The 14,039-nt window shown below is 40.5% G+C and overlaps 1 protein-coding gene across 1 annotated transcript; it reads right to left on the reverse strand.

Moving 5' to 3' along the window:
• Window positions 1-337: 337 nt before the first annotated feature.
• nuf2 (UF2 component of NDC80 kinetochore complex) lies at window positions 338-13,399 on the reverse strand. Its single transcript, XM_085455661.1, has 13 exons — window positions 13,162-13,399; window positions 6,922-6,996; window positions 6,465-6,541; window positions 5,369-5,430; window positions 5,084-5,181; window positions 4,749-4,822; window positions 2,546-2,639; window positions 2,396-2,458; window positions 2,172-2,309; window positions 1,947-2,087; window positions 921-1,096; window positions 656-791; window positions 338-584 (listed from the first exon to the last, which is right to left on the reverse strand). Exons 1-13 carry the CDS (start codon window positions 13,282-13,284, stop codon window positions 477-479), a joined length of 1,365 nt encoding a protein of 454 aa, XP_085311787.1. The 5' UTR covers window positions 13,285-13,399; the 3' UTR covers window positions 338-476.
• Between the last annotated feature and the right edge of the window lie 640 nt (window positions 13,400-14,039).

Consider the following 14,039-nt stretch of genomic DNA (forward strand, 5'->3'; position numbering starts at 1 on the left):
AGCGTAAAGACGCATTCTAGGCTAAGTATGGGAGAAATCTCATTCCTTTTCATCTCAGTACCGTGATGAAATTGCTTTCAGGACCATTGCCCAAGCAAGGGGGAGGGTGCATCTGACCTCGGCTGTAATTGGTCCAGCCCAGAGTTGATTAACCAGTTGTCCAGTCCACCACCTTTCATTGTTCATACCGTTACAAACAACATTGCCCCATAAAAACAAAAAATCACCGGTGGGCTGATGGCCAGTCCAGCTGTGTGAGGTTGTATTGTACTAGTCGGTCGATGTTTGACATCAGTCGTCTTCCTGGACTGGTTTTATTTATGTGTCAAAATTCAAGTTCATTAATGTACAAACTTTATTTATAGAATTTAAACACTCAGAAAGACAAAGTCAAGAGTAAAAAAACAAAAACACCCGACAGATTAGTAAATACAGGTTTTCAAAAAAAAAAAAAAAAAAAGGGAAAAAGAGAGAGATTAGAAGTTTGCAGACATCTTGGTTAGACTGAGTTTCAGGTCCATGGTGTGCATCTCAATCCTCTTGTGGAGCTCATCCATGGATGTGGACAGTGTGTCATAGAGGGCCTGGACACAGAAGGGGATCGTGTTACTCTCAAACTATGAATGAACAGCGAGCAGACGGGAGCTACCTGTACCTGAGCCTTCTCTGTCTCTTTGCTGCACACGTCTCTCAGGCTCTTAATGCTGGTCTTCAGCTTCTGCGTCTCAGCGGAGATCTCTTGGATTTTGTCAGCCATGTCCTCACGCTTCTGGTGGATTTGGTCACACTGCCTGCAGAAAAGTTAAGTTTGGTTTTTAATATGTCAGTTTATCACATTTAAGTCTTTCGGAAATACAACGCTCTTGTGAATCTACCGCATCAGGAATCTTGCAGTTTATTAACTCCACTAAAGTTAATACCCCAACACTTCCTGAACGTGCTGCTCCTTCATCTCTCTCTTCTTCTGCCTGCGGATGTTCTGTTTGCACTCCTTATCCTGCTTCATGCCCAAAGCTCGCTTCAGCTGGCCTTCCTCCATGCACAGGTTCTTCAGCTCCTTCTGCTTCTTCTCATACTGAGCCATCAACTCCTGGTGCTACTCATTCACACAAACCACATGGATACACAAATCAATGATCAACTGCACTGTTGAGTTTGAACTATAAACACAAGAATTTTATTTTATTTTTTTAAAAGCTAAATGACTTTATCTCCTATAATATAATGGTATATAAGGACTATATAGTGGTATATATAGCCCTTTGGCTGTGTCACATCAGCTCAGGTCAGAGAAGATTGAAAAGAGTCAAAAGCAAGTACAAATATGATTTTGGGCCTCGGTGCAGCTCAATCGTTCATCCTCTCTTTTGAAAAAAGCTGTATTAGTTCCTCTGTTTTATCCCTCACAAACAGCAGATGGATGGCGCTTCTGTGCTCATTGTCAGAAAATGCACAACTACAGGGCACTTGGGTAAGTACCAAAGTAAGCAAAGTGTCTTCATATTACTTTGACTTTCAATTTGTTTAAAGCAAAAACAATTTACTCAAGCATTGCAGCTCGGCAGCTTGTTACTGGATTAACAGGCTGATTGTTTTTGTGCTGCTTTCTTTTAATGAACTTCTGACAAGAAGAGAACTTCCCGTCAGTCACAGCTGGGCCGACAAGTTCTTCAAATCTCAATCCCCAAACGTTTAAGTGTGTATACAACTACTTACCGTCTCCATGCTGATAATAAATATGTCTGATATTAAATTAAATAGAATATACTGCAACAGTGCAGTGTATAAAAAAAAAAAAAAAGCTCATAGGCAGTGAGCAAAAGCTTCAGGAATAGAAAAGAAAATATCAAACAGACATTACATAATTTTCTTCCAGGTGTCCCACTCTGTACATCCGGTCTATGTGTGTATAGATAAAGAAGAGAGCAGCTGCTCTGACATTGTACCTCTTCCAGCCGCTGCTTGGTGTTGCTCATGCTGCTCTCCAGGTCCTGCAGAAGGCTGCACATCTGCTGGATCTCAGCCTCGGTGTGAGTCACACCCTGCACCATGTTCTGGAGCTCCACCACACGCTCGTCTGTTTCTTCCTGAAAACAGCCATCATACACGTGGATCACAAACACATCAACTCAACGCAGCAGCTTTTGGAGTCAAAGACGTTTTCCACTCACAATGGAGTTCTTCATGTTCTTCACATTCTCCCTCATCTTCTCCATCTGGCTCTTTAGCTCCTCTGGAGACTCCACGATCTGAGACTTCAGTTTGCTGATGTCTTCCTTCAGGTTGCTGACATCTAGCTTCACCTGGGCCTGATGCACAAAAACTCGCACTTATATTTGCCAGTCAAAACTCCGAGTGCACACAGACAACAGTGTAAAGTGCTCGGGCAGCTTACCAGTTTCTGGGTCTTCTCTGCTATCGTAGCTTTCCACTCTGTGATGCTGTCGTTTTTGGCATTCTGAAAATAAAAGTGTTTTGTTTTTTTATTTACTGATGGCACACACAATACCTTTTACTACACTGAGCATGCTTCATCACCCCCTACCACTTCCTGGTATTCATGCATGGTGGTGGCCTGTAGCTCAGAGAGAGCAGCTGCCAGCTCATCAGCCTCAGCTTGTTGCTCTGGTGGGATGGTCCTGAGTAAGGACAAGACAAAGTGCAGTGCTTAGCCTGCATAACTGTTCATTTACTCATAAGAGACAATTGATAGATTATTAGTCAATCATTCTGTTGCTTTAAATAATTAAAAAAAAGAAAAAAGAAAAAAAAAGGGTCATACATTGTGCATTCCCAGACAGTGAGATCGGGAAATAACATATGTCTAGTGATGCGCGAATCATGAACGAATCGTTCAATAATACTCGAGAATCACTTTACTGACTCATGAATCATGATTCACAAGCCCAACTGACTCACTGACTCATCCCTGTTGCTGTTAGCAGCAATGTGTCTAGCCTATAATTAAAATTGTGAAGAAAAACACAACATCCAGTATCGTAACAAAAAAATTTCTGCTCTGAACTGGAAGAAAAAACCCTGAGTAGAAGCTCACATCAAGAAAATAGCTCCTCGGTTCACAGTAGCATCGCTCTGCTAACATGCTAACAGCACATTTGAGCTCCTCACCCCCTCCCTTCCTGTGCTGAATCGTAAGCGTATCACTCAGGACTCGCTCACCCCCTCCCTTCCTGTGCTGAATCATAGACTGAATGGTTGTATCCCAATTCAGGGTCTGCAGCCTTAAAGTACACAGCCTTAACGGTCCACAAGGGCCGCGTACTCAAAGACCGCTAAGGCCGGAAGTGCGAGGCTTGTGAAATGGGAAGGTCTAGCCTCCGTTGCGCTGCCAAGGTTGCCTAGCAACCATGATACTAACAGCTGGAAACGTTTCATACAGCTTTGTTTGACAGAAATGAAGGAGAAAATGTTTTGTTCATTTGTTTGTTTGTTTCTAAGATAAAGGTCAGCTATTGAACGGCGTATATTTTAAAGTAAAGGCTTTAAAACCAAATTAGTACAAACGTCACTAATGTCACATAACTTTGCCAACATGTGGCCAACAGTAATGTTTTAATGTTCTTCGTTATTAAACATTTGCACATAAATAAGTGCCATAATAGTCAGTACTTAAAGTTTACTCTTCGGGCACCCCTCATCCGCCGTTTTTTTTCGGCAAAATTATCCACACCCAACGCATTGTGCATAATGCATTCTGGGATATGTTGGGCCATGAGGTCTACACCGCCACATCCTTAAAATTCAGGGAAATTATGGACGCATTTGAGGGCCGCATTTTGAGCAACCTTCGAATTGGGACAGCCTTCGTTGTGTCGCTGTGACGTAATCGGCCTTAAAATGCGGCCTTTAAGGCTGCAGACCCTGAATTGGGATACAGCCAATGAATCACTCACTCACTCACTCACCCCCTCCCTCCTGGCTCACAGCTTCTTCTTCTTCTTGGTTGGCAACCAATGTTAAGGCACATTACTGCCCCCTGGCTCACAGCTCAGTGGACATTTAGATGAGAAAATATATATTTAACACATTTAAGGAAAATAGTAATAAAATATAAAATAAAATAAATGTTTATTAAGCAATTTTGATAGGAAATTGCTTAATTTTAAAATGTTTCTGCTCTTTTTTGCTGTTTAGTTGTTTTCTTTTAGAATCATTCATCTTAGCAGTAGGATTTACATGAAAAGAGAAACAAATTAAGTTTGAGCGAAAATGTACATTTTTTTGCACTCTCTGGTCGACTGACTCAGTGAATCAAATGACTCATTAAAACTCGATTCAGTAAAAAGAATCAAATTTACCATCACTACATATGTCATTACTTTTCCATGTAGAAGCTCAGCCACATAAACTGTGTGGGAGATTCCTGTTGGACAGGGACCCATTTTAACACAGGGATCACCTTGTGTTGAAATGTAAGGGATCCCCTTACCTTAAATATCTGCCTATAGTGGCACACGGGGATCAGAGTTATCTTTTCTTGTGAGTGAGACAAACAAAAATTCAGTCTGTAGTTTCTCATTTTGAGCCTAAGCAAAAGGAAAGAGTTCTGATTGAGCAGACAGCCTTGGATTAGCTCTTCTTTCTGGAAAAATTAGCAGCTGTCTCCACTAATGAGCATAAAAATGTTATTAAATGGTTGTGGCCTGGATTGTTTCAGGGATGGCATGTTTTTCCAGCCATACACCAAACAACACCGACAAAAGTCACAGAATCGTTCCTCCACTTACGTCAGCATCTCAATCTTCTTCTCTGCCTCCCTGATGCCTTTAGTATAAGCCTGCAGTCTGTCCATGTCTGCCCGCTGAAAACACACAGAGCAACAGTATTACTGCGAGGCTAACAAACACATTGGAATGGTATATAAAATAATAATCCAACGTACTGAACCTTATTCTACTCCATATTCTACTCTCATGATTAAAAGTGATTTGCAACATGTCGTCTAAAGTCTTAGTAAACGGGTACAGTTATGCACATCGGAGTCATTTATGAGAACAAAATGTTCATCCTTTATTTTACTCCCCATTCCATACAATTCTCTATGTTCCCCAAGAAAACATACAAATTTAGTCTGCTTCTCCAAGACGACCTCCATCCTCTGCTTTCTGAAGTGGAGAAAGTTCATGATGGCGCTCAGAATGGTTAGAGTCCTCTGTTTTTCTGGAGAAATCAGGCCAAGATTATCATCAAAGAAAATTGTACATTAAACACAATCTCTAAATTTGAATATTTGGGAGATCTAGACTGCTGATAAAAAAATAAAAAACAAAAAGACATTTGAATGTATGAGGGGTATTTTATGCAAGATACAAACCACAAACTATTGAATGAAATCAGTGAGACTTACTTGGAGCCAGCAGATCATTGAGTGAAAAATCATACACCAAACACATAGGCAGAAACTGCCGCCTAGAAAGAAACGATAAACACACAAAAAACATTTCACAGTTGTAAACTAAGATTAGACAAAACCAGCAGTGTACGCTACACTTTGTTCCCTCATACATGCAAAAATATCTACAGTTTGAACCTCTCTGCTTTATTTCAGGGTGCAGCACAATCATTTATTTCTCCATTTTACTTCACTATAGTGTTGGTGTGCATTTATTATTATTCAATTATAGTTTTGCATCATTTAAGTTCCCAAAAAAGTTCCATGTGAACAAAATATGGGTTTATGAGAGTTGCAGATTCATTCCTTCTGTTTTTATCTACATTTTATACAGCTTCCCACCTTCTACTGAGTTGGACTTGTAATAGAAATATTGATATTTGGCCCCAGTGAACTGATAATAATGTAATAGGAGGAAGTCATATGATATAGCAGGGGTGCCCAATCCCGGTCCTTGAGAGCCTGCAGCTTTTAGATGCATCCTTGTTCCCACACACCTGAATCAAATGAATGGCTTGTTATCAGGCCTTTGCCAAACATGATGGCATGCTGAAGAGGTAATCAAACCATTTGATTCAGCTGTGTTGGAGTAGGGATGCATCTAAAAGCTGCAGGATAGTAGCTCTCGAGGACTGGGATTGGGCAGCCCTGTGATATAGCATAGCTTAGCCAGGGCCTAACTGCCTACAGCAGGGGTGTCGAACTCCAGGCCTCGAGGGCCGGTGTCCTGCAGGTTTTAGATATCACCGTGGGTCAACACACCTGAATGAAATGATTAGTTCATTACCAGGCTTCTGGAGAACTTCAAGACATGTTGAGGAGGTCATTTAAATCAGCTGTGTTGGATCAAGGACACATCTAAAACCTGCAGGATACCGGCCCTCGAGGCCTGGAGTTCGACACCTGTGGCCTACAGGATCACACTGTGTCATCAGTCTCAATAACTGTGTTGAATAATCAAGGTTACTGTCACTCATCACAGTCATCGTGATTGGAATTTCTGCTATAACCAAGCAGCCTGATATCCCAGACAGAAAATGGGTAAACTCACATGCGTGTGTAGACACTCATGATAGCAGTTGCCCCTTCGTGATAGGCTGGATACTGAATGTTCTCCAGAAGCGGAACCTGTGGAAAACAAATTACAAATCCAGACCACAGACAAAAGAAACATCAGCTGCAAACTGAACATGTTGCATTTGCTCTCACATCAGAAATTGACATTCATACACTCAAAAGGTTCTATAATGTTTCTGTCTTCATAGCATTTTCACTGCTATGAAGACAGATCACACATATCAATTCAACTACAGGCACTGCAGACATAAAGGCTTGGATGCTGTGTGTCATATTTGAACACGTTCGTTCACTGTGAACTAAAATACAAGCTTGCAAAAAGGTCACAGATCTGCAGAAAAGACATCATCATGATCAAGCCAACTAAGAGAAGGAACATTCACTGTCTGAGCATTTTAGAGCAGAAGCAGAATTTGATATTTAACACTCACCATGGAGTGACACTCAGGCCTGAAACGATACAGGAGATGCAGCACTCTCATGTATAAGGTCTGAACTGCTTCTGGCTGTAAGAGAGGAAAGTGCTCTGTTAATGATCTTTTTCTCATCCTTTATCATATTCGACACTATGTTTCCACCTGAATCTCAGGGTACTAAAAGACAAACAGACTGAGGCTTACATTCACTCTTCAGTGTCCAAGAGTGCAAGAAGAGGTCCTCCTGCTACCCCTGAAATCTTGTCTCTCTTTGAGACATGATTTCAGTTTAAGAAACAAAGGGCAAAGTTTGTTCTGTGCAGAAGTAATAACCTGGGGTCAGGGCTCTGAATAAAGAGTATTTTCATTATTTGACTTCTTTGTAAATGTGACTGTGACCAGAATAGTTTACTGTTTTACAAATTTGGTTAGAGGGGTCGATTGTGCTCATTTTTTTTTTCTAAATTCTTTGAATGATTCAAAATGCAAAATAATCCTTATTTATCTTATACTGGACTTTGCTGAAGTCCCTCAATTTATCTTCTATCTGAAACAAGCTAGTTTGACTTCCCCTACTTTAAGCCAATCTTCTTTTGATTGGCTGTCCCTCATAAACAGGCCTGAGTAACTGAGATGACCATATTAGTGCTGTCTACTCTCAGTGAGCTTTTGACTCACAGAAATTAGTTGTTCACATACCTCAATATCAAATCCTGGCCATGTTTAATGTGAGCAGATAAGAATGAAACAGTATCCAAGGTGTGACCAAAAAGGTGTGAGCTGTTTTCAGCTGAAGCAGCCCATTTCCAAAACCGCACATCAGGTAAGGAGTAAGACCAGAAGAAAGACTGTCTTTCTTCCCTTCTCTCCAGCTCGTATGTATGGGGTTATATCAACAATCTGTATTCTACAAAGTGAGAGTTTACGTGGAAATAACGAGAAATGTGGCGTTTCCAATTCAGTAAAAGCATAGTAATTTTTTGTGCCAATACCCACCACACTGGACCAAGTACAAGAGGACATGAAAAGACTTTCACTGTAAGACCTCAAATGAGCTGGCACCACTTACAGTGGGGCAAAAAAGTATTTAGTCAGCCACCGATTGTGCAAGTTCCCCCACCTAAAATGATGACAGAGGTCAGTAATTTGCACCAGAGGTACACTTCAACTGTGAGAGAGAGAATGTGAAAAAAAAATCCATGAATCCACATGGTAGGATTTGTAAAGAATTTATTGGTAAATCAGGGTGGAAAATAAGTATTTGGTCAACAACAAAAATACAACTCAATACTTTGTAACATAACCTTTGTTGGCAATAACAGAGGTCAAACGTTTACTATAGGTCTTTACCAGGTTTGCACACACAGTAGCTGGTATTTTGGCCCATTCCTCCATGCAGATCTTCTCGAGAGCAGTGATGTTTTGGGGCTGTCGCCGAGCAACATGCACTTTCAACTCCCGCCACAGATTTTCTATGGGGTTGAGGTCTGGAGACTGGCTAGGCCACTCCAGGACTTTCAAATGCTTCTTACGGAGCCACTCCTTTGTTGCCCGGGCGGTGTGTTTTGGATCATTGTCATGTTGGAAGACCCAGCCTCGTTTCATCTTCAAAGTTCTCACTGATGGAAGGAGGTTTTGGCTCAAAATCTCACGATACATGGCCCCATTCATTCTGTCCTTAACACGGATCAGTCGTCCTGTCCCCTTGGCAGAAAAACAGCCCCATAGCATGATGTTTCCACCCCCATGCTTCACAGTAGGTATGGTGTTCTTGGGATGCAACTCAGTATTCTTCTTCCTCCAAACACGACGAGTTGAGTTTATACCAAAAAGTTCTACTTTGGTTTCATCTGACCACATGACATTCTCCCAATCCTCTGCTGTATCATCCATGTGCTCTCTGGCAAACTTCAGACGGGCCTGGACATGCACTGGCTTCAGCAGCGGAACACGTCTGGCACTGCGGGATTTGATTCCCTGCCGTTGTAGTGTGTTACTGATGGTGACCTTTGTTACTTTGGTCCCAGCTCTCTGCAGGTCATTCACCAGGTCCCCCCGTGTGGTTCTGGGATCTTTGCTCACCGTTCTCATGATCATTTTGACCCCACGGGATGAGATCTTGCGTGGAGCCCCAGATCGAGGGAGATTATCAGTGGTCTTGTATGTCTTCCATTTTCTGATGATTGCTCCCACAGTTGATTTTTTCACACCAAGCTGCTTGCCTATTGTAGATTCACTCTTCCCAGTCTGGTGCAGGTCTACAATACTTTTCCTGGTGTCCTTCGAAAGCTCTTTGGTCTTGGCCATGGCGGAGTTTGGAGTCTGACTGTTTGAGGCTGTGGACAGGTGTCTTTTATACAGATGATGAGTTCAAACAGGTCCCATTCATACAGGTAACGAGTGGGGGACAGAAAAGCGTCTTACAGAAGATGTTACAGGTCTGTGAGAGCCAGAGATTTTCCTTGTTTGAGGTGACCAAATACTTATTTTCCACCCTAATTTACGAATAAATTCTTTACAAATCCTACCATGTGAATTCATGGATTTTTTTTTCACATTCTGTCTCTCACAGTTGAAGTGTACCTCTGGTGCAAATTACTGACCTCTGTCATCACTTTAAGTGGGGGAACTTGCACAATCGGTGGCTGACTAAATACTTTTTTGCCCCACTGTAAATCAGTTCAGATGTTCAGCAGGAGATGATCTTGAATATGAGACCACACCTAATAAAACAATAATGAACACCCGATTCTTTACTAGAATCAGTTTAAATGATCAATTGCAAAATCTGTTAAATCAGCAACTGTTTCCAGATGATTCATGTAGAAAATAAACAATTCAAAACCCAGTTGTATTCTTTTGGCTGTTATATATTTTACTGTATTTAGATCGCCTGTTTGCTGAACATTGAAATTGTGGGCAGTTCACTCATCATAATGACCTCAGCTCTATCCACCTTCGTTTCTATGGACAAAGAAAAAGAGTATTTTTTTCTGAACAAGACTTTTAATGCACAGTGAGTTATCAGGATCGCCCTCCCCCCAAGAACTTAGTGAGGAAACTTTAATACTTGAACAACTCGTCTTTAACATTACAATATTAACATTTTCTAATAATGATTTATCTATGTAACACAAAACAGCATAATGCAGTTAACTCAGCTCCACTTTTACATTCAAAAATAGTATATTATGCTACCATAAGCACAATATAATATTCTCAAGAGATGTGTAAGAAAACAAACTGTCATGTCTCTGCATCACGTCAGCATGTCAATTGTGAAATCAAACTAAAGACCTTTTAAGACTTTTCCAAGGAGATTCTTCAAAATTATCCTCTGTGTTTCTCCCTTTTTATTTGCATTTATCCACGACAAATTAATTAACTGCGTGAAACTGTAAAGACACACACACACACACACACACACACACACACACACACACACACACACAAAAAATAAATAAGGGACACCTCGTGGCCAGGGCCGGGCAACCCAGTTCACCCTTCCCAGTGTGGTGAATTTTCTAGCTCTTTTTTTGTGTGTGAAATTATTTTTTAACCATTTGACTTGAATTTGATTTAAGCAGATGCATATTCTTTGTGATATGACCATATGGGAAACAAATGATCATTTAGCCATTTATTTTTAGCTCAAAATGACAACATTAACACAATAAAACAGGTCTCTTTCTTAAACAGAAGCCTGTCATGCTTAACTTTTGAGAATATAAGTAAATCTTTCTTTAAAAGCACTCTGTCCTGCTTAACTTAAAATAATATAAATTAATAGAAAACAATAGAAAAATATTCTTGTAACAGTGCACATTTAGTACAATTGGCTTCAGTTGAGGTATTATTTCAGCTTTTCTAAAGCTAATCAGCTGCTCCTGTTTGTAAACCCGCTTGTTCCCATGATTACGCATCTTAACTCATCATCATTATTAAAATATGTATTACTTTTATGTATTAGTGATCCATTTGTTGTAATCATCTATCCTTGGAGTTGTTTATTACACAAAATAAATTATATTATCACACTTCTGACCACATAGCGCTGATATTCACTGCACATGCCCATATTAACCTTAACCAGAGGGTTTAAAAAGGCAAACCAGTGTTTACATACCATATCTGCTTCTGCCGTGGCCTGGTGGACAAAAAATTGGTTAAGGGTTCCCCGAGCTTTCACGCCCCTCATGTTCTTCATGTGCCCACCACTAGAAGCATGCCTATGGAAAAAGTGCACCGGCACACAGTGCAGTGCGCTTTATAGGTGTTATTGTGCATTTTCCCAGCCAGGTGTTTTCCTTTTCCCATTCCTCCCTGTACTTTTGCAGCCTTTTTTTCTTTCTCTGAAGGGAACAAACATTGCTGCTCTAATGCTGGGCTCACACTGTGCGATTTTTGGCCCATTTTGAGACGATTTTTGAGTCGTGCGACCGATTTGGTGATCGGCCCGATTTTGGCCTTCATCGTGCATCGTTTAGTATACGTGGGGTAACTGCTCACGCGCAAACACGTAAACGTCGGTGAAAAAGATGGAGCAGCATGGCTGTGCAGCGTGTGATCTGGACACAAGCGATGGAGGCACAACTTGTAGAACTTTGGAAAGCTCATCCGAGCCTTTTCGATGTGGCCTCACAAAATTATCACGACCACAACAACCGTGAAAATAGTTGGATTTACATTGCTGCTCAATCACAGCTGCCTGATTAATGTTTTTCATTAACAATTTAGCAAAGTTGATGGTGGTGGCGGTGTGCGTGTCTGTGTGCGGCGATACTGATCCGATACCGATACTCTGTACAAAAAAGTGTGAGACCCTGCATCGTGACCTACCAACTTCTAACCCCTGCGAGTCAATCGTGTAGTTTGAGCAGGAGCTGAATAACGTGACTGAAAAAAATAAATAAATAAATAAATAAAATAAAATCGCACAGTGTTTGCCCAGCTTTAGGTGTACTGTCGTCCGAGACTTGCAACGCAGTGTCGGCGTTTGTTTCCCTGTTGGCCATGCTTCTTGTTGTGGTCATCTGTTGTCTTCCGGTATTTTCTCCGTAAGCGACCTTTCCTCGACCAATGAGATGAGCGGTAATCTGAATTGTCATACTCGAATTGTCATAAGTGTGCTGTCAGCTCATTGGTCACAAAGCAGGAGAGGGGCTGGGAATTATGTTTTCAAACAAAGCGTTAATTCCATAAACATTTATAGACTACTTTTGATTCTCACTGTATTACGGGTAGTGATGTGCGATACAACTGATTTCCTTTCCGATCCGATACCAAGTAAAATTCAGGGTGGTATCGGCGATACTGATCCGATACCGATACTCTGTACAAAAACTTAATGTTTCATTGCATTTCATAATACAATATATAATTGTATTATGTAATTGTAATAATAACATAACCATATTGCTTCATAATGATTAGAGGACATCAGACAACTTGTTTTTATTGCTTAATAATGCAGAATAATCATATAGAAATAAAATAAAAAAACTGATGTTGTGCGCTATTTGAGCACATTGCCTGCCTGCAGCACTAAAGGACTCTGCGAGAGACATCTGTCTCGCCCTAGCAGCACCTGTCCCTGTCCTCCTCTTCTGTTCGCCTCAACATAAGCTTATCATATTCTGTGATATGATTTACTCCGAGGTGTTTGACGAGGTCAGTGGTGTTGCCACAACAACGTGTCCACACAGGACTCTGTTTGCGCTCAGCCATTGTTGTGAGTGTGAATGCCAGGGGCTGCAACACATTTATACAGTCGTATTCCGCATATGACTATGAAAGGCGTAAGAGGAAGTAGTTCCTTCCAAATTAGACGATCCGAATTGTATAGTTTCTTTCCACTGCGTTCATTTTAATGGAAAAACTACAAATTTACCCCAGAGTACTAAAATATCGATATAATATGAGAATTGATTCTAGAACATAAATTGCTGGTATCGAAGAATCGATATTTCAGTATCGATCCGCACACCACTAATTACGGGACAAAGTGTGTCCCTTATTAGCTCAATACTGGACGTGTACTTTTGTTTCTAAATACGGGACGATTCCGTTTGTTAAGGGACGGTTGGCAACCCTAAATGGAACATACATATTAATTTGGCCCGTAATACCAAATCTAAAATCAAATGACAATGAGCCTTTCCAGCTCATGATGTAATTTGCCTTTCCGGGCTTTACCTTCTTTCTAAACCGCGGAACATTTTGTAGGTAGACTCTGTAACACCGAGCGGACCTTACCTTTGGATGAGGAGTCAAGTCGCTCTTTGTAAAGTGTTTTGCTTCTTGACCAGTGAGAACTTCAGTTCGATAAAAGTTCACTATCGCATCCGCTGTGTATACAGGAAAAGTGTTTTCAGCCATTGTCGCAAATAAATTGGAAAAATAAAGCGAATGCAAAGAACTGAAAACGTCAACTGTAGCCAAGGATAAAACTGGCGCCTTCCTTATTTATTTTCAGTCGGGAGATCTGATTGGTTATCGTCACTTCTTCTGTTGTGAGTAAAATACTACTTTATGTACTGGCGCCATCTAGCGCTTAAACCAAGTGACTGTTTTGATTCGGGTGACAAGAAAATTAAACAGTAGCAAATTTACAACTATAATAATAATGATAATAATGATAATAATAATAATAACAATGATATAACAACAACAACAACAATAATAATAATAATAATAATAATTATTATTATTATTATTATTATTATTATTTTATGAGTATTTATATGATGAGTTCCTTCAGAAAAATACAACAACAAAAAACAAACAAAGATACAAACAAGAACCCTGTAGTTAAGATGTTGTCAATGTGGTGGCTAGACTAAAATTTAAAAGTTTCCCTCGCTGTTTTATGCTCGGGTTTTTCATATGAAAAATGAAATCTCACTTTATTACACAGAATCATGACATGTTAAATTTTTTAATGAGGACCATGCTGTTTCCTGAGCTTCTGATGCACTTCTGACTTTCAAGGAACTGAGGCACTGAGCTTAGTTGACTGGGATTCTACATTCAGTGGCTGTGTCCTAATTCAAGGGTAGGAAATTCAGGGGTAGGGTGGATCCTTCGAAGCATGCTACCCCTGAATTTGGACACAGCCACTCGCTCTTTAGAGA

The sequence above is a fragment of the Copadichromis virginalis genome, linkage group LG5, assembly GCF_057382275.1.
Source record: "Copadichromis virginalis isolate Kocher_CV1m ecotype Utaka linkage group LG5, C_Virginalis_male_GT1.1, whole genome shotgun sequence".
Lineage (NCBI taxonomy): Eukaryota > Metazoa > Chordata > Actinopteri > Cichliformes > Cichlidae > Copadichromis > Copadichromis virginalis.

Bases quoted from the DNA above. Each gene is read 5' to 3' on its own strand.
- nuf2 (XM_085455661.1), bottom strand. From the start codon at position 13,284: ATGGCTGAAAACACTTTTCCTGTATACACAGCGGATGCGATAGTGAAC. The intron at 6,542-6,921 runs GTGAGTGTTAAA...TGTTTTCCACAG, and splicing joins GGCCTGAGTGTCACTCCATG to GTTCCGCTTCTGGAGAACAT. The intron at 1,097-1,946 runs GTACAATGTCAG...GTGAATGAGTAG, and splicing joins CCAAGCAGCGGCTGGAAGAG to CACCAGGAGTTGATGGCTCA.